The sequence below is a fragment of the Electrophorus electricus genome, chromosome 13, assembly GCF_013358815.1.
Source record: "Electrophorus electricus isolate fEleEle1 chromosome 13, fEleEle1.pri, whole genome shotgun sequence".
Classification (NCBI taxonomy): Eukaryota; Metazoa; Chordata; class Actinopteri; order Gymnotiformes; family Gymnotidae; genus Electrophorus; species Electrophorus electricus.
The window spans coordinates 19,021,108-19,042,297 of NC_049547.1; the positions used below are offsets into that span (position 1 = coordinate 19,021,108).

The 21,190-nt window shown below is 40.3% G+C and overlaps 1 protein-coding gene across 3 annotated transcripts; it reads left to right on the forward strand.

Moving 5' to 3' along the window:
- Nucleotides 1-1,091: 1,091 nt before the first annotated feature.
- fam149b1 (family with sequence similarity 149 member B1) lies at nt 1,092-13,439 on the forward strand. Of its 3 annotated transcripts, XM_027029539.2 has the most exons (16): nt 1,092-1,339; nt 1,695-1,814; nt 2,068-2,215; nt 4,196-4,338; nt 4,540-4,656; nt 4,880-5,038; nt 5,641-5,816; nt 6,546-6,694; nt 7,308-7,376; nt 7,916-8,031; nt 8,217-8,438; nt 8,580-8,700; nt 10,020-10,145; nt 11,093-11,174; nt 11,269-11,406; nt 11,508-13,439. In XM_027029539.2, exons 1-16 carry the CDS (start codon nt 1,293-1,295, stop codon nt 11,588-11,590), a joined length of 2,016 nt encoding a protein of 671 aa, XP_026885340.2. In that variant the 5' UTR covers nt 1,092-1,292; the 3' UTR covers nt 11,591-13,439. The 3 variants fall into 3 exon arrangements, with proteins under 3 accessions (XP_026885340.2, XP_026885341.2, XP_026885342.2); XM_027029540.2 differs by lacking the exon at nt 7,308-7,376; XM_027029541.2 differs by lacking the exons at nt 10,020-10,145; nt 11,093-11,174; nt 11,269-11,406; nt 11,508-13,439 and adding an exon at nt 9,071-9,179.
- The last annotated feature ends 7,751 nt before the right edge of the window (nt 13,440-21,190 follow it).

Consider the following 21,190-nt stretch of genomic DNA (forward strand, 5'->3'; position numbering starts at 1 on the left):
GTAAAAGTTTTAATAAAGAAGGTTTTTCTGCTGCACCTTGTTACTAACTGGTCTTTTTGGAGGGTTGCCCGTTCTTTCCTCCGATTAACGAGCTACGCTTGCTTACTGAGAACACAACGTGCACGCCATTGTCAGCTAATTTTTACATTCTGCAGGAAAGCCAATATGTGTATGCCATTTATATAATTACAGGACAAAAGTCACGATGAAAAAAACATTAAAAAAAAACATTAATTACGTCGAACGTAAGATCGACAGCAAGGCTGTATAGACTTACGGAAGAGAAACAGAGCGCGACACATGAGCCTGCGCATGCGCAGAGATGCTAAGTAGCACATGATGGATAGCACAACTTGACAAAACACCGGTTATTAAAAAACAAGCCTGATGCTGGCGTTAACATGCTAATCCCTCCATGTACCGAGAACTGTAGCTAAAATGGTTATTGGCAAACCAAAATCTGGTTGTACACGTCTATGACACCGAAACAAATAAAATATGATACGTTGATTAGATTAACTTTTTTAGAATAACTTTTACTTGAAACCGATTAAGGTGCGCTACTTCTAAACAACAAAGCATTGCCTCCGTGGCTAACGAAGCATTCAAATCTATCTTGATATTCGGCCAAAAATAAGGTGTCTAGTTAGGCAGCATATTTAAGGTATGTAAGAACTGAAACAGCCTTCATGTCAGGGGCGTGCATTCTAAGATGTAAAATACTTTCTATGTAGAGGGGTCAGTAGGTATTGAGACAGCCCTGATATGTCCATTATGTTTTTGTTTTTTTAAATCTAACATAAATACAAAAGGCCAGTAATCAAGCATACTACAGAATCCTTTAGCATGTAAAATACAGCTCCCAAGAGCCTTTGCGATTGGAGCGACTAGTGTCTACTAATTTTTTATATCTATATCTACATGTATACATACATACACTAACACTAACATTTTGCTTTCGATTTCTTCGAATATATCATACTATATTGTATATTAATAAGATAGTTTTTATTTCGTGCATGCAAAATTCAACAAATCAGATCCCAACATGGGTAGCTAGGCAACACCCTATCGGCTGCTTCATTGCCGAGGACATAAGGCTCTTGTGGGCACAGGGCACTGGATTTCCCCGATAACCAGTAGCATTAAATGAAGTTTACAAGTGTTTCTGAGCTTAGATTCAGGGAAACATGACATACTGCCTACCAGAGAGTCCATGGGAAAGGGATGTGTCGGAGAATCTGAAGACGGGATACTTGAAGATGTGCCGATGAAAACAAACCATCAAGAGAATGATTTCTCGATACACAAGAAGGCCTATATCACACAACTTAGAGATGTGAGTTACGAAAGGGGAACCTAACCTAGATGCGGATTATAATACCATTGATAAACGTTATCTTATATTTTATAGCTACGATAGATAATGTCAGAATGCTAGACGCTGACTTTAGGTTGATAGCTAGCTAACTTAGCAAGCTGTCGTAATCGCTGGCTAGCTAGATAACCTAGCTAGCTTCAACTTAACTGAAGGTCAATAGTTAACGATACCACAGGTCAGAATGAACTATTTCTGCTCTCCTAATCCATTTGTCATGCTATGTTTTGGCAATGAAAATTCAATGAGCAATAGGCAATTCATATATCTGCGATGTAAACCTGTCGTGGCTGGTCGATTCCCTCTCCTCATATAGTCGTGGGATATCCCGCAGTAGCCTGGACCACCGCCCGCTTCCCGAAAAGCCAGGCGATGATTCCATACTCCACCAGACAACCCTTCATGATCCACAGGAGGCTATACGTACCTGTAATAGGTAAGAGCATTGGGACTATACTTTAGTTTGTGTGTTTGGTGTATATTTCTACTTTGATTTCATTAGCTAGCTAATTAGCTTAACACATACCAATGCTCTCTGGATGCATGGGCTTTAAAATCTCTCCCTCTCTGTGTGTGTGTGTGTCTCTCTCTCTCTCTCTCTCTTTCACTCACTCACTCACTCACTCACTCTCTGTCTGACTTTCTCATTATTCATCATCTCTTTCTTTCTATCTCTCTTTTTCTCTCAGCTCAGCGGCATCTTCCATTACGTCTCCCATATCACACTGTCCATTAGTCACCACTGGGGATATGACCAGGTCCTGGTCTGGTATTCATAGCTACACGGGCACAGAGATCTCCACTGAGCCAAGCTCAGTCTTCTCCTGGGGATATGATGTAAGTGTGGCAGCCAGTTGCCCTCCCTTTTGTGGCTAAACAACAACATTGCCAGTAGTGGAGTGTAACACAGCAACTTTAAAATCATAAAATCCTATGACAAAAGAATAACTCCACTGCATTATTTGGAAGAATAGCATTTTAAATATGTGAGGGGAAGCTCATTTCAATAGATGTGTCTGCACTTTTTCACACTGCATTTGAACACATTAATTTGCATTTGGCACTGACACATTGCATAGCAGCTGAGGCAAATGAGTAGGCTTGTGTGGATCTGCCGGCTCTTGGATTATGCGAATAATTCACAGATCTCCTAGCATTTAGACCATGTTTGATTGTGCTGTATCCTGTGGCAGCTGTCCCAAGGAAAGAAGCATGAACAGTATTTAAATACCAGCCTGGCCTTGCACTACTGGCCATGAATAATACTTCTAGAGACTTGGCAATGACGCAACAAATCACAGTTACTGGCTCATGCATTAGGATAGCTACAGCTCATCATTCTGCCTTTCTCTGCAGTTACACAGGAGCTTTAATCACTCTCCGTAAACCTCAGTGCTGATCATGGTTTGGCTATGTCTTCACATGTGTATGTATGTATGTATGTGTGGGTGTGTGTGTGTGTGTGTGTGTGTGTGTGTGGATTACACTTGAAACCATACTGTGCAGAATCTAAACATTTTTATTAAAGCCATTTATCAGTGCAGTAAGTGTAGTCCAAAAGTACTGTGAATTCTTCTACTCTAAAGTTTCTTCTATCTTTGGCTGCTTTTTGTTCTTTTCCCTGACCAAGATGTCCCATAGTGCTTTAGATATGCTGAAGACAGGGCTCTGTTCTGCCCCGTCTGAATCTGTTTTGGAGATATGTATGTCTGAAAGAAGTCTTTTGCCAGTTAAAACACTGAGGTGTAGTTCTAGTCAAATTTATTTATACAGCGCTTTTTACAACAAATTTTGTCACAAAGCAGCTTTACAAATGTTTGAGTCCAAGCCCCCAGTGAGCAAGCAAAGGGCAACAGTGGCAAGGAAAAACTCCCTAGAGCATGAGGAAGAAACCCTGAGAGGAACCGAGATTCAAGGGTTAGGGCATCCTTCTCTGGCCGACCACGGTCTCCACAATATTAACAGTATAGACAATAAGGAGCAGAATAAATCCTAAAAGAGAAAAATAAATAATCTAATGAAAAAAATAAGCAATTAATATCTAGTCCAGTTTTCTAGAAGCCCTAGTCTGATGGTGTGTGTGTCCGAAACCCATGCCGCACAAGAATGTCCATCAAGGGCAACAGAGAAGTAGTTGGCTGGGGTGGAGGTGTGGTGGGCTACAACAGGGGACATCGGGGTTGGTGGGAGTAGCCATGGCAGCTGAGATGGAATGAGGCTCAGTAACATCATGACATCGGGTACGTGTACCTCAGCAGAAAGAGAGAAAAAACTAATGAGCATGTTTAGGCACGAGGGTGTGTAAATTGGGGCACTAAAATGTGCAAAGATGGACTGCAGCAGATCTAGCTATGGCAGCATAGCTAAAAGGATAGAGCCAGAAGAACGCTCAGGCATGAGGGCACCCTGGGACATCAGCACTACGCCACTTTCAGTCAACAAACTTGAGTGACCAAAGAGAGGCGAATTGACAGCATCATAACATCCCAGTTTACCATAACTCTCAATGCCCATGAACCCCCAGATCTACACCTTCACCTAAGGTGCCTCAAACATCAACAGGAAGGTTATTTCAGTGTGGGATCTTTATAGGAAAAGGCAGTTCTAGCCATCTTGCAAGATATCAATAGCTGTTCAGTTTTTCTTGCAGTTTTTAAATGCAAATATCTTAACCAATAAGGAACTATAAACTTTATCATTTTGTGGGAGGCCTAATATGTTTGCCCAGTACTGTATATGTGTTAAATATTAAAGATTACACATTATTGTTTCCTTCTTCCTCCTTGTTCCACATTTTCTCTCATTTTCTCTTTGTAGGAGTTTGATAAGGCTGCCTCCTGCCAGGTGCAGCATATGTTTGAAGAGATTGATGAGGAGCTCTATGAAGGCAATGTAGGAGTTCAGCACAGAACCTGGCAGGACGAGTGCAACCAGTGGGCATCGCGATTTCCTCACCTAAGGTAAACACGTAGTGACATGGTGCCTGAATCCCGTGCAATACCCAATCTGACAGCATAGCTGTATTGTTTAATAAATCTCAAGTATATATCATATATTTGAAGCAACCTCTCTCATAGGCAAAGTCTGCTTCCAGTTGGTGTATGTAGTGTACACACTGGAGAGAAATTTAAGTCAACGCATTTTGTTTTTGTGTGTATCAGAGTTCTTGGCAAGCAGTTGCTGTGTCCCACAGATGAAGGGTTTCGGTGGTATGCCACTTCATCCCAGAGTGTCAGCTCTGCCAACCCTGTCCAGGGGAAGGACAAGACTTGCAAAGAGTGAGTCTCTCTCCTCTGTGTGGGTGTGTGAGAAATGTTTAACGAGGATGAGTTGTTTCCTTGTACTTTGCAATCTCCTGCTGTAGAACACAGAAATGTGTGTTGTAGAACATGCATTTGTCAGCTGATGTGCAAATACATTTGCCTTGTTGGAGTGGTAGTTATGTTCCCTTCTTCTCTTCTGTGTCCACTGACATTTTGTAGCTCTGTGTGTGTGTGTCAGATTGTGTGTGGAGGGTTATAGAGCGGTGCTGTGTCCCCTGTCTTTGGACTTGCCAAACACTTCTGACCCACCCTGTTATTTGCACGGAGACGAGGTACCCAAAGTGATAGAGGCAGAAGGGTTGGTGGAGGAGTATCTGGCTTTTGACTGCACAGACCGGTGAGTGAGCATGTATGTTTGTGTGTGTGTATAACAGACAATAGATCAGAGCAGAGGACCATTGTACCTGCATTTCTATAATATACTCTGTTCTTTTTTTTTTTATCTTGTATCATCAATAATAGTCTTAAATAGTTATTAAGAAGAAGAATAAATATGTTGCAAATGAAACAGAATAAAAAATACAATTAGCTGTTCTTCTGTTTTGCTAGCAGTGTGTGTTCAGTAATTTCAAAATGCTTAGTTATACACGACTAGTTAAATGACCTTCATATGTGGTGAGTACTTTTGTAGTTAAATTTATGAAACAATATTCAATATGCATCACTAGGCCTCAGTGCATTTATTGGGCTTACAATTTTCTACATACATTCTTGAGCACTCTAAGCATTCTCAGTTATTTTGCAGTTATATGGCTAGGTCTATGATTCAACACTTGTAGTCACTATAGAAGTAGATTCTTCTTTAAAGAAGTATCACCATCTTCTAGTAGTGTTGGTGATTTGACATGTTGGTGTAAAGGCAGAACAAATGTGTGTGAACTCCTAAAGGAGACAGTACAGATGTAGTGTGTGTTGGGGGGGGGCTGTGTAAATATGCAGGGATGAGGAGAGGGAGCGAGAATGTGTGAGTAGGCAGAGATGCTGCTTGCCACCCATCTCCCCATATCGCTGTTGGCGGGAGGCGGTGCTTGATCTGCTGTTTGATGACGTATGGCGTGAGCTGATTGGCTGGATGGAGGAACTGGTTCGCAGGTTTTGGGAGGGCTGTGTGTCAGGTATGAATTGCTATCATTTGTTTATTTCATTTTTTGTGAATATATTTTTAATAAATATTTCAATAATGGACAGCAACAAATCACATAAACTACATCACAAAAATTACTGGGAGGAGACCAGATTAGTCAAACCTGGATGGTGAAATATCTGGATATTGTTGATACAGGTAAAACAGATAAAGGTAAAAATATTTTGAACATGATTTGTTATAATTTTATGTGCAATTTCAATATTTATTGTACGTTTTCACAAAAGAAAAGGTGTTGAACCAATTTTGTATGGTGGCTGAATGGGTTGATGCATTTTAGCAGTGGCTCTCTCCAGAACAAAATGTCCAAATAAAAGTGTGAAAACATGTTGGCCTGAAAGCAGAAGTCTAAAATCGCCTTCTTGACAATTCTAGTAGATTTTTTCTGTTTACATTCATGTGTGGAATCATTGCAAGTTAACAGTAAAACTAGATGTAAAAGAACAAGTTTATTCAACAAAATGAACAATATTTCAGCTGCACATTCTCAAAGACTAATTTACTGTAATTCACTGCCAAAACAAGTGCATAAATATGCCAATTGCACCTGACAACCATTTGGAGCTAAATTTATCATTGTTTAAGAATGTGCAGTGGGAAATGATATACATTCTGTGAGCAGACGTATACATATGTTGTGATTTGAAGATGGCCATGATGATGCTGATGAGGAATTGCTTTGTGATTTCATGTTCACCAGATGAGGAGAAGTGTGCTGTGGCGTTGAGTCCCACCCAGCCCCATTCCCACAATCCTCTGGTGCTGCTGTCCAGTATCCCGGCAGCACAGCTGCACCTGAGCCTGGCTCCCCACCGAGCTCAGCAGTTCCCCGGGACCTTACAGCCCCAGGTCAGTGGTCCAGTTATTCCTGCAACCTGGGTTAAGGAACCACCACCATGATTTAAATAAACAAGCTCAGCAACAATTCATGAGGAAAATAATTTGTGAAAATTATGATGATAAACATTCTGAATTCTGATTTGAGTCCCTATTTGATCCATGTTTATGTATTGACCTAATAATTTCTGCAAATCATGGGAGGTCAGTAACATTTATTACATAGTTGCATAAGAAGAAAAGAAAAATGCATCTAACATGTACATGGAGCAGCGTGTCAAGCTCACCAGGGGTCTAGAACTTGTCCTTTTCCATCTTTCTTGATGATCCATAGTAGATTGGTTGGTGTTTGACCTTCACTGCTTCTTGCCCTCTCTGTACACACATGTTGCTGATGTCATTTTCACTGCTGTCAATATATGTCTTGTCATCCTTTTTCCAGGATCTCAGTTCTTTAACCTTCTTTCTCTCCTTCTTGTTTTTCTGTTGTCTTCCTTTCTGATCTTCTGTAACATCACCACCTTGTTCCACCTCTTTTTCTATCCATTTCCTGCACCATCTTTCTCTATATCTCTGTTCTTTTCTGTCTCTGTTGCTCCATTCCTTCCCCCCCTTCTCCCCAAAGAGCACAAAGTCAAGGGGCTCAAAGCACAAGTCAAGACGGAAATCCAAAAAGCAGAGAAAGCCGTCTACTGTATGTAACTCAAGTGGTATCTCTTCTCCAAAGAGAGGAGTGTAAGAGAGCTTAGCTCTCATTTCCCAACTCTAAATCCGCTTGTGCTTGTCTATTAACACCCAGACCAAAGCCTGCTCATTAACCCCTCTATAACCTTTTGACTTTTATTTTAGGGATTTTTGGTTTTTTTCCCTTTAATTTATTAAGAACTGAAATCATACTGCTTGTATTTTCCCTTGTTTTTCAGTTCAGCACACAATTTTTGTTCAGTCTGTTTTATTTGTTGATCATTGCCTAGGTTTTCCGCATCTTGTTGCATGCTATATACTTTGTAGATGGATAGTTCTAGTGTGGTGCTGGATCATGTTAGCTGCTTCTTACGACTTTCCACACTGCTACTGGTTGACTGTCTAGAGAATGTGAATTCTCTGATTTTTCTTTTTTACCTTTCTTATTCACTCTTTTAAAATTTTGTAATGTTTTTTTCTTCCCTTCTCTCTCTCTCTCTCTCTCTCTCTCTCTCTCTCTCTCTCTCTCTCTCTCTCTCTCTCTCTCAGTCCAGTAGAGTGCCTGTAGGAACAGCAACTACACATCACAACCTAAATGACCTCATCACCATCCATGGCATTCCACTGCAGCAGCGGAATGTTGGAGTTCTTGACCGAACCGCACAGTAATCTCATAAACCGGTCTACATATATATATATATATATATTAAACACTTTAAGCTTTTACATTATGATTTATCTGTGTGTTTTCCTAGTGAGGTAAACTGTAGGAAGTCTGCAGGCCCTGTTTACCCTGCTGCCTACCCCCCACACACATTTTCTCACACTCTATGATTTCCACCTCAAATAGTGAAGGAGAGGAGAGGATGGTCCATTCTCCTGGTTCCAGCATTACTCCCTCCAAACTTCATTCTCGTCGCGCACTGGAGCAGAGTTCCTCATCCATGACACGCCCATCTCAGTCTGCACGGCGACGGACCTTGCCTCCTCGTACATTGGTGCCGTTGGCATCGAGTCTGACCCAGTCAAGCACAGCTGGCTGCATTGATGAGATCATCAGAGGAACACGACTGTAAGAGCCCTTTAATATCCTGCCTTCTCACCTCCCCATCTGACTTCCAAACATTTCTCCATATCCAGTGCATCTTTGTGTGTGTGGGTGGGTGTGTGTGTGGGTGGGTGTGTGTGTGTGTGTGTGTGTGTGTGTGTGTAGGACTATAGCCAGCGATCGTCTCTCTCCTCCAGTGACTCTCAGCAGGAACACATTGCTCCCGCCTATTGGCACTGGAGATGCAGAGCAGAGTTACTCTGGACATCATACACGGCTGTCTCAGGTAAAGCATGCACGCACTCGCACTCGGCTCATTCACACACAAAGGCTTTGTCTCACGCACACCCACATGAGGTCAGTTTTTTCCATGCTCTAACCATGTGCATCTCACAATGAAGAGTTTAGTAGCCAGCTAGTGAATAAGGTATATTGGAGAAGAAGGAATCCTAAACATTGCAAGTGGGGAACACTTAGTTAATGCATAGCAAACACATAACTAATGCATAATGACTTTACATTTGTATAGTGTAGTGTTTCGGGTATTTTTTTTGGTCAGGTAATTAACCATATCCTTAGGTAGATGATGGCAACACCAAGGTCACTGCAATATCCCCCTGGGATCAATAACGTTTTAATGTTCTATCTACCTACAGCGGGTGAAATGGGTATTAAACACGTCACCAATTTTCTACGTAAATTTGAAAGGAACTAAAGCTTAGAGTTCATAGAAGGAGCCCATGGAACCATCAAGATTTGAAGAGTGTTTGTGTGGAAGAATGGGCCAAAATCACACCTGAGCAATGCATGTGACTAGTTTCTCCATACAGGAGGCGACTTGAAGCTTCCATCACCAACAAAGGCTTTTGTCCGAGGTATTAAATAAATTTCAGTAAGTGTTCAATACTTTTTCCCTGTGTCATTTCTCATTATTACACATAATCTTTGGACATCTATGGTTTGATTTCTTTGCATGTGTGGATTGGATGGGTTGTTACCGGCATCTGGTGAGAATTTCATGTCGATAGCACCTTTAGAAATATATTTACTTAGAAAATTGGTGATGTGTTCAATACTTATTTCACCTGCTGTATCTTAACAGTTGAACTGAGTACGGATGGTTGGATGCTCCATGACTGATTAGCTGGAATTGTAGCACCCTTTAAATCTGTGCCATGTTGAGAAAAAACATGGGGAAATGCTTTGAGTGTATAGAGAACAGTATGAGCACATGGGCAATAAATAGCTAGATAATGTACCGGTAACAAACACTTAATGTATATGTAATACCCAGGCAACACATGGATAATGTATAGCAAGCATACTTGAAGCACATATAATGAGTAGGTATATGCATAGTTAATGTACATGTATTAAGCAGGCATTGCAGATGTAACACATAGCTAAATAGGCAACATGCAGGCAACCCATCAGTACTGTTAATTGCTATTATGCAACTAACTGATTGCTAATGCATAAGTGAAGCTGATGTAATGCATATGTAGTGTGCCCTTAAATTTAAAGTCTTTTGACATTTTAATGATCTTAAAATCAGATTTTTCTACTGACATTGATGGGTTTGTATGGGTATGGGTCAATTGGCAGTGTCAGAGAGGCCCCTCCAGCCGTGCTCACAGTGCAGTAGCAGATGACACAGGCAGCCTGCAGCCCAGAGACAGACTCCATCCGCAGGATATCTTCTCCAGACCCAACACCACACATACCTTTTGGGTAAACATTCATACCCATGCAGTGCAATAGCACAACTTGTATCTTTAAGCCATTAATACATTGCACACACGCACTTAGAGAATAGCTTGGGACCTAATTGCATCTTGTTTTGTCTTTGTACTGATGCGAATGTGTGTCTTTTTTTTTCTACACCTGCTGCAAAATGTGATAACTGCCATATGTGTGGCAGTGTAAAGAGCATTTTTGTGCTTGGGGAGAAGGCTGTGTTAGTTTATGATTTTATTCTTGGCAGGCTGGGTGTGTACATGTTTTTGAGTACAGCAGTCTGAGAGTATGTAAGTGTGTGTGTTTAAACTCTTCTGGCTGCGTGTGTGTGCATGTGTTATGGGTATATTATGAATGAGTGAGTATCATCTTAATTTTAATTCTTATCACTGTTTTCCACTATCCACTTGATGACATACCAAAAAAGTAACTGATTATTATTAGTAGTAGGAGTAGTAACCTTTATATGCCCTTCAGAAATAATAAATCAGAATAAATACCAGTGAATAAATTGCACTAGACAACTTGCTATTCTTTTATTGTACAAATGGATGTTTACACTTGAGGTAGAACTGTGCAAGCATCAAACATAAATAAAGGAATTCAATTATTCAAAAGGAAATTAGGGAAACATTTTCTCTGAATACAGAAAGAGATATTATGTTATGTAAGGATGTTGTGAACCAGCAGCATCAAAGCAAAATGTTGATTTTGTTTAATTAAACCACATGTAGTAACAATAATTTGGGTACCTATTCCTGGGCTATATACATATAGTAGAATTTACCTAAAGCAAGTATTACTGGATATTCACTTTAATACCAATATATTGCCAGCCTAGTGTGCATGTGCGTGTATCTGCCTGCCTGTCTAAGCTCTCCAACTGGAATGTGTGAGTGTTTGTTTGGTGCATGTGTTTTAAATTCGGGGTTGTATTTTAGTCGGACATGCCTTATCGCCGCTCCTACACAATCCTGGACAGCAGCGGGCAGGGGAGGCCAAGCAGGGCATCCCTGGGCACAGGTACAGGCTATGTATCCTGCTCACAAAAACTTTCAGTATGTCTGTAATGGGATATTCTGTCAAAACCCGCTTGTCGCTCTGTGTATGTTTGCAGACTCTCTGGGCATTGGTGTAACTGGAATCAGTTTGGGAAATAGCAGCTCTTCCTTCCTAGACTCATTTTCCCATCATCCCCTTGGCCACTTTCTCATTGAGGATGAGGAAGAGGCAGCTGCTCCAGCTCCTTCTCAAGGTACCCATGATCCATCTTCAGTCTTATAAAACTCTAGTTGTCCTCTGTGATTTTATGCAAATCTTGTTCATGCTTAACTGAGAATTTCCACCCCTCCCCAGGCTTACTGCTCCCCCAATCTGTTCCTGTACGCTTGCACAGCGGAGGCGGCCAAATGCCCCACAGCAGCAGACCAGGGCTTTAAGTTGCACGCACACACGCATATGCACACACACACTCACCAACACATGCGCTCACACACACCCCTCAGCCCTCATAGAGTTGTGCTGCAGGACAGTGCTCAAATGACACACTATTAAACAGCAGGACTTTTATACCACAGGCCTTATGGGCGTTTTATTTAATTCTTATTAACATTATTAATCACACAATTGTTTGATTGCCCTTTTTTTCTGAGCCTACAGCTTTATATAGCTGCCAAAGACAGTAAGTCCAGGTCAGGACAAAGTCCTGCTGGATGTACTATAGAGTAATAGATGTACTATCGATGTACATTAGAGTAATAGTTTCTGACAGCCCACAGGGATGCTTGCTTTGTTCTCCATGGTATTCTATGCAGTGTGCATAAACAGGGTATGTGACTGATCTTTTACAAACATTTGTAAAGTTCGAATCACTGTAAAGATGCAAGTGGTACTAATGGTTACATTCATAGCCACATGCCCAGCTGTTCCAATATAACTGCCACGCTGTGAAGTTGTTTTTGACTTCCATGTAAAAATGCATAACTATAGCATACACTGAGTAAGTTGGAGACTGTCATCCAAACTTAGTTTTAAATAAAACTTTTTTTTTTTTTTTTGGTAGGGTTTAGATGCTGAATATAAATGATTATTAATAATGTGCATGGCCCAACCTATAATGATGATCCAAAAAGTAGATTTGGATTTTAGGCTTAATTCTGGTCTAGAGATGAGATGCCGTTCAGTGTATTTTGTGTTTAAAGGCAGTTTTCAGTTTCTGTGGGAGTGACTGCAGACTGCAGCATTTTCTTACTCTATACAGTTTACATATGTGAGCCTGGTCCCTTGTCTTTATAAATTTAAATGTAGCTTCTGAAGAAGCTTTTCAGCCAATTCCATGTTTTTTTTTCTTCATTTCCTCATTTAACTGATTCCGTTTCTAAACCTATTGATAATAATTATAAAGCAATAATAGACCTGCTTCTCTCTCAACAATTTATACAGATAGTTTAATTTAGTTTGAGCAAGTTCTGTGATTAACCCTTTGCAGTCTGGGCCAATGTTTATAATGTTATGATTGCTGATTGTGCTGACAGCCAACTGGGGGACATTGTCATGTGATCTCTCAGTAACACTATATCTTCCTTTAGGAACTACTGAAGCAGTACTGTGGACGCACTACCACCTTGCTACCAAATGAACTAAGAGCAGGGATTTGATGTTGTAGATATGTGATAACACAGCTATACCATATCACACCAGTTTTGTATTGTGCGTAATGAAGTGAGGTCAAAATATTAAAAAAGGATTCTCACGTTTTACTGACTTTACATTATTAGATAATAGTATTTTGTATTGTAAATATAAACTTTGGTTTTGAAGAAAATGTCTTATTCTTAAGTTCTTATAATTTCCTCTTCAGTACAGCCTTATAGGTGATAGCAGAAAACTGAAATGTGTTCTGCATACAGAGATTAGTATGGTAATTTTGGATGTGACTTGGTCTATGAACAAGTAAAAGAACATGTTAGGAGTACTGCTATTGCACTACCACAAACTGGCTTGCAACTGTCATAAATTCCTGATTTAAGCTTGGTAATCTTCATATAAACAATGACCAATTTGTGAATAGGAGTTCATGAACACCACATCAGAACTGGAGCTACTAGTATAGACAGATTCTGTCTACCAGATACTTAGAGCTCGTATTGCAATCCTCTCTCTGACTATGTGGAGATGATAGCAAGGCATGAGATAGTTGTAGCATTAGTTCAGTGTGATGGATCTCCTCTGGATCTTTACCTCTGTATTTTATAATTAATAAAGTTATGCTTAAAGACACTATTTGAATATGTTGTAATGTGTTTTTATTTGTTATTATGTAGTGACAAAAGATGAAAACTGAAAAAAGCCATTTTAAACAAAAAAAGTTCCAACACACTAAATACACAGAAACACAAAAAAACTAGTTAAGCAAATAAAATGTCGATTTATGCATGCTCATAAATGGAAGCTCTCCAGAACACTCTAGATGTTACAATGCAACCTTATATCCAAGAGCTTATACAAATATCTAGTGGCTTTTTCTTAACAGTCTACCTTTCCTTGTACTCTTGGCCTTCCTTCTTTTATAGTATTTTGCATCCAGTGCAGAGAAAAGATTTGATGTTCTGTGCCCTGGCTTTCTGCCTTTGTTGAGACTGAGAAACTCCAGTATGGGAGCCCTACAGACTGGCACTGCAGTCCTGTAGGTAGAATAGGCAAAATCCAGTCTACCACTGTCACAAAAAATGTATGTTATCTATTCCAAAGATTTAGATCTATAATAATAATAATACACCAAAGGTTCTATTTAAAAGTAGGCCATTCAGCTTACTCAGATGTTTACCTGTTCATAAATCTATGAAAGTCAACAAGATCTTCATATAATTTTAATTATATTAACTAGACTTTTAAAATATATGTGGCCTGTCCAGTTTAACACTATAAATCTTATAATGATTCTTTGATTTCATATAACCTGCATAGACCCAAATTCCTATGGCTCCTTCAGTAATAAAGTTCAAAGTTTATTTGTCACATACATACTCATACACAGTATAACTGGCAGTGAAATGCTTTTTGTAACTGCTCTGCCTGTGGCCAAGGAGAGATACATAAAATACACAGAACAGGGAAATGGATGCAGATTAATGAATAAATAAACATGTCACGATGAATAATGAATGAAGAGGGAATGTATAATATGCATGTATACAGTGTACAGTTTTACAGTTGTTTTTTTTTATGATGTTATCATGGACATCATACACAGAGTAGTCCTATCAGTTCCATCAGTTGCCCTGATTCAGAGCCCAAATGGCCTGCGGGAAGAAGCTCCTCTTCAGTCTCTCAGTGTTGGTCTTCAGGGAGCGAAAGCACTTCCCTGACCTCAACAGAGAGAAAAGCCTATTGTTGGGATGGGTGGGGTTCTTCACAATCCTCCTGGCCTTGGTCTGGCACCGCTTGTAATACATGGTCTGCAGGTCAGGAAGTTCCGTATGAGTGATGCGCTCTGCTGAACGCACTACGCTCTGGAGTGCTTGTCTGTCCTGCTTAGTGCTGTTCCCAAACAAGACTGTGATGTTTCCCATGGGGATGCTCTCAATAGTGCAGGTGTTCCGCAGCACCTTGGAGGGCAGTCTGAAGTCTCTTAGGCGTCTGAGGTGGCAAACACGCTGACGAGCCTTCTTTGCCAGGGAGTTGGTGTGGCGGGACCAGGACAGGTCCTGCAAGATGTGAACTCCAAGGTACCTGAAACTGCCTACTCTCTCCACCGTGGTTCCATTGATCCTAACAGGTTGGTAGTGCCGCTTCTGCTTCTTGCTGCAGTCAGCTCCTTTGTCTTGCTGACGTTTAGGAGGAGATTATTTTCCTGGCACCAGTTCTCCAGGTGTTTAATCTCCCCCAGGTAGGCTCTCTCATTGTTGTCCAAGATCAAATGTATGCAAATAGAAATCTTTCCATACCATTAATGTGTAGGCAATTACAAATTACAGGGGCAAGTACCCCTGCCTACTGTGGCTTGTTTGGTACACACACGTCCTGCCATACCACACAATGACACAGAGGAAGAAACAATGGCAGAGATCATAAAGTCTTGGCATAAAATTACTTCTCACTAAATACTTAAAACCATCATCACCCCCCTGCATAAATTTTTCAAAAAGGCACTAAAGACACTACTAAAATGGGGAGAAAAAACTTTTTCAAATTTGTTTCATGTCATGAGAATATTTAATCTCCCTACCAATTTGCAAAGGATCTGCAAAAATTATATATGACCCTGGCTCCTTTCTTACACAGTAACATTTATCACACATACTGCCTTTTAAGCACTTACAACCTGGTTCACATGTAGATCTTATGTAATTTTATTGAAGATACTCAAGATAATCATATGCAAAACCTCTGGAAACTACCCTTCTTCCTGTAATCTACAGAGCGAAGTTCAACTATCAGACTACCACTATATGTATACCACTACATAAATGAAGTAGCTATGAGTAAAAAATCTTAACATTTTGAATTATGCTTAAAAACATATATGTTCTGTATTGTCAATGCTATTTAATTTCCCTTGGAATACATTATATATATATATATATATATATATATATATATATATATATATATATATATATATATATATATATATATATATATATATATATATATATATATATATATATATATAAAATCATAATCAACCCAAATTTAAAAAGCAAAAACCAGCAAAACAGTTTATATGTTTTTAATAATTAATTAGGCGTTATGCTATACAAATCTGTAGTTATGTGAACTCGTATTGACTGCTGTTCCTTTGCTAACGTTGCTGTGTTACCTACAGTGGCCTAGAAGAACCGTCGCACTGCAAGTTACTAATCATGCCACAAATGAGATTAAAAAAAAACGCTACAACTACACAAAACATAGTCATCAAAATGACAACACGTGCTACATATCAGAAATGCGATGCAAATTAATGAACGCATTCTTAAAACACTTTATTCAAAATTAAAATATGTGCGCTGTCACGATACGGCCCCTCCCCCTCCAAGTATGCGCCTGTGTGTGCGCGCCTGTGTTTGCATGGTCAAGCCCTCTCGAATTTCTCACCTGATCCTTGTTGTGTCATTATCGTGCGCGTATTTAAGTCTCTTGTCTCGTCGCATATGTTGTCGATGTTTAACCCCGATAGTATGCGAGCTACGCCATCTTTGTTGTGTGCCAATAAACGTGTGTCTTTATTTTACTCTACTCGTCCTCGCATCCAGCTCTGTCTCCTCATCATTACAGAAACATCAACCGCCGAAGGACGCCTGGGACGAAAGGAGGTAAAAGCCTTCCCACAGCCCTCGCAGGAAAATCCTCCATACTTTTGGGCACACTTCAGATTCCTACAACAGAGGAAAGTGCCGCAGGAGGATTTTTGGGGGGCCCCCGAGTGTGGTCCAGGGTCGGACTCGGCGGAGTTCTGCAGACCTGAGTCGGACTACCGGGACTGGTACGGTGATGGACTACCAGGAAGGCTATGCGGATCGTGGAGAGAGTATGGAGTATGCCGACGTTAGTTTCTGGTTGTACTCGGAATTCAGCCATGTAGGGGATCCGTTGATGGAGGTGGAGGAGGTCCTCCATAAGGATCCTCTCTCTGTTACGGACACCGCGCCAGCAGACTAGCGGCGAGCCTTCGGCACCCACGGCTCCGCCCAGGGTGTCTCGCTCTGGAGCCGGTAAGCTGCCCCGTGTGAATCGCAGAAAGGCAGCGTCATTCTCATCAGGATGCTCCCTCACCTAAGGAACACGGCCCCGGAGCTTGTGCGCCTACGCCTAAGCCTCGTGGAGGGAAGTGTCACCAGTGCCTGCCCCAGAGACGGGCAAAACGGCCGGTGCGCCTCCTGGCCAGTTTGCGTGTAAGCCAGGAAAGCTGCCCCACCTGAGCTGTCAAGGGGCCGTCCACCAAAGGCCAGTTGGACTTCAGGTTCCTGCTGGCTTCCCCTGACTTTCCATCGTGGAATTTTGTGCATTTACCTTTCCCTCGTCCTTGTCCTGGTCTTCCTTCCCTCTGTCCTGCTCGTGCTGGCTCGTATCGGTCCTCCTGCCTCACCGTTTGGCATCGGTTTCAGGGCTGTAGCCCGATAGGCTGGGGTGCCGGGAGGTGGGGAGGGGCTCTGTTGAGGAGAGATGGCCCCTCTCCCTCAAAGGTTTCATGTTTGTATGGCCATGCCCTCTCGTGTTGCTCACCTGATCCTTGTTCCGTGTCGTTATCGTGCATGTATATAACGCGCTTGTCTGGTCATGGATGTTGTTGGTTTGTTTAACCCCGATAGCCTGCGAGCTACGTCTTCTTCGTTGTGTGTTAATAAACGTATGTGTCTATTGTACTCAGCTTGTCCCAGCATCCTGCTCTGCCTCCTCAGTTACATGCACTACATTTCAGAAACGCAGTGCAACATACAACTGAAAAATCCAGTCACAACACAATGGAAGTGGTGTTTCCAGAACATGGAAAAGGGATGGACAACTGCAGATTCTTCATACACTAATCTGAATTTGTGAATGTGTTTGGTTTATTTGAATGGTTGTATGTTTATTTCGTTTGGTTGTGTTGGTTTCTACTCGGGTTTTCCCTAGCCTTAGTTATAGCCTGCTTCCCCGTGTGTCTGTTTTTGTTACTCATGTATCCCTGTGCTCTCCATGTTGGCTCTTTGACCCTGGACTGCGACAACTACTGATTTTGGATTTGCCCATAATAAATTTCGCTCCTCTCCGCATGTGTGTTCGCTTCCTTACTGCTCAACTTTACACTATCGAAGTTAACGTGAAGGCACTTCAGTTAAATTCAGTCTACTTAGATTTGATTGAATTCTGTCCCTGAAGTTTTAAGCTGCTGTTATGAAATCAATAACTCTGTGTATATCAGTCTAGTTAGTTCCACTCAGAGGTCAAGGTTTGTTATACCTGCTTTCTGGAACAGCTCCTGGTCTAAGTTACCCAGGCTATGCATGGCCGAACATTAGCTGTCAAGAATATAAACAATACCAAGTTACATCATCTTGGCATAAATAATAATCAATAATAAATAAACTTTAATGCAATCTCTGCCACTTTTCTAAACAAATTTAATTCTGTAAAATGCACTAGCTACTCTAGCAATAGCTCTCTATCTAGATAGCGAGCAAACTTGTGGACCAATTTCACATTTAGTCAATAGCTACCATGTAAGCTAACATTATACAATAGATAACCTAAATAGCTAGTGTTTAATACAATCTACTAACTAGCTACATTTTGTGTCTATAATAAACTCCTCCTAATATTAGCTAGCTGTCTAAAATATAAATGATAACTAAATCATCTTGGTCTGTAAGCTTTAAAGAGCCATGCTAAATAACAAAAACTTTAAATACCAATTATTTGCCACTTTCTTAAATGAATTTAATCATAAAATGCATAAGATACATTTGTATTAGCTATGTATCTAGCCAATAGGTATACTCTAGCATTAGCTATCTAGCTAATAAACATGCGTGCCAACTTTAGACGATACCAAGGTTATAAAATATCTAAATACATTTAATGCAATTTTTAATTTGCTTGCTAGCTATATTTTGTGCCATCATGAATTCCAACTAAATATCAATGCTAGCTTATTAAATTAACAAGAGACAGTAGGCTAAAGTTGAGTTTTTTTATGACCAGTGTTATTATCCTGTTACAGGCTTTGTGACTCCCCCAACCTGGATGTCTCCTCCCACCATGTTCATGTGTTCCACCAGGAGCTATAGCTATTTCTCCTTATACCTTGTTACCTGCTATTTGCTTCTTTGATTGTGTGTCTCACTTTTGTCTAGCAAAAGAAGCCTACTCGTACATCAGGAAGAGAGAGAGGGTGTAGATTGGATTTGTCTTTGAGTATTCTGGTAGTTTGCTTCTGGTAGTTTGTTCGGGTATTTTGCCGTTTGCTTGTTAGACCACTCTTGTTGTTTGCCTTTTTATCAGATACATCTGCTGTTCTTATATCTTGTACATAGTTGTAACTTGGTATCTTTATAAATTTGTACGGTAGCTGGGGAGTAGGCAGTCTGATGTTTATTACTTGATGCATTTCGCTCTGTGTATTGACTAGATCTCAAGCATGTAACTTTGCTAATGTGGAGGACTGGTCCAATTCATTTTTGCGCACCAGCTTCTCAGCGAATCAGCACACTGAAAGTGAGCTGAAAATGGACCCTTGTGATGATTTAGGTTCCCTTATGTTGGTTGGGATGAGCTCAGATATGCACAATGGCATGATGGTACATTATCTCAGTGTTTCTCTGTTGTTGTACATAAGGCTAATAAACACTCATTCAGTGGTTTACTTCATAGGTGATGGGATTTTGATGCGGAAACACCTCCTGACTCAACCCCTGACTGAGTGGAAAGCAGTACATAAGTTAGTCATCCCAAAACATTTTTACTAACCTATGGTGAAAGCAGATGTGTCGCAATATTATAAAACAAATCACATGAGATTAGGATGATCTGTGTCAAAAGCAGCTGAAAGGTCTAAAGGTCTACAGTGTCAGTAGTAAATAACTAATAACTAATCATTAAAAACCTTTCAATGTACAGATTTAGTGCTTTGGACAGTTTTAAAAGCAGATTGGAACACCTTGAAAATGCCATGTTTGTTAAAAACCTATTGCGGATGTGTGAGTTCAAAATATGTTTTCTAGAGTTTTTTGAAAGTAATGGGAGTTTAGAAATTGGCCTATATTGGAAGGAACTGAGGTATCTACATTGGATTTTTTCATTAGTGTTTGCACTGTTGCATGTTTGAAATTTGATGGTATAACATCTTAGACAAGACTGCTGGTCATAATATCTTGGATAACTGGCCCAAAAGACTCAAAAACCCCTTTATAAAAGGGGGGGGGGGGGGGGGACGACATCATCTTTTAAAAGTGAAAGAGACACAGGCTCAAACTGATTCACAACAACAGAGCAGGTGGCAATATTAGGTGGGTCATAAAAAAGGGGTTAAATGAGAGTTCTAATACTTGCAATCTTGTCACCAAAACATTTCACAAATATCCAAGGAGACCTCAAGACAGGTGGTACTGAGTGAGGGTATTATGGATTATCATTAATAGTATTAAATAATCCTAGAAACCCTGAGCCTTACCTTATCAAGCAGAGAAAACACAGGCACATTGGTTGGGCCAATTTTAGGCACAAATACCTGTTACCTGTTGTAGATGGTTAGAGCCAATAAAGTCAAAGTCAGAGTTGAATATAGTTCTTTTTACAATAAGAACAAAGCACAAAGCAGCTTTACAAATGTATGGGTCAAAATCCCTAAGGAACAAGTCATTGGAGACTGTCAAATAATACTCTCACAAGCATTGAGAAGTAGGCTATTCGGGGACTAAATGTAATGCTGATTACAATTTTTAACTGCATGCATATTTGTATTATATTGTTCTACAAGGACCATAAAATGTTATGTTTACTGTTAACAAGAAAAAGAACTGGACGTGAACAAAAAGAACTGGATGTGAATTGTCCGATCCCGTTTTGTAGGCCTGTATGGATCCTGTTTTGTAGGCCTGTATGGATCCCGTTTTGTAGGCCTGTATCAAGTGTCGACACAGATACTGATACTATTGGCAACAGCAGTGAAACTGGTATTCTTATTGGAGCATCCCTATGTGTGACCAGTTGGCTCAGGAACATGTTCTTTTGACCAGGGTTATTACTCTTGTCTTTTATTTTTATTTATTGTACTTGTTATAAACATTTTTCAAAATTATATCCCATGTTTTCAAAAACTCAAACTAAATTCATAAAAATGTATTTCTTTCTGAAACAAGCACAGGAATGACTCAAATCCACGTTAACTTTGCTCATAATGAACTTTTGCCATAAGAGGTCTATCAAATGCATCAAAGCTCCATCAAATGCACTGGGACTGCCGATGATCATCTAGACACTGAAAACAGTTATCAAGCACTGTAATGAATTGGTTTGTCTTCATCATTCTGCCTTCCGAGAATTTTAAACACCTGCTGTTT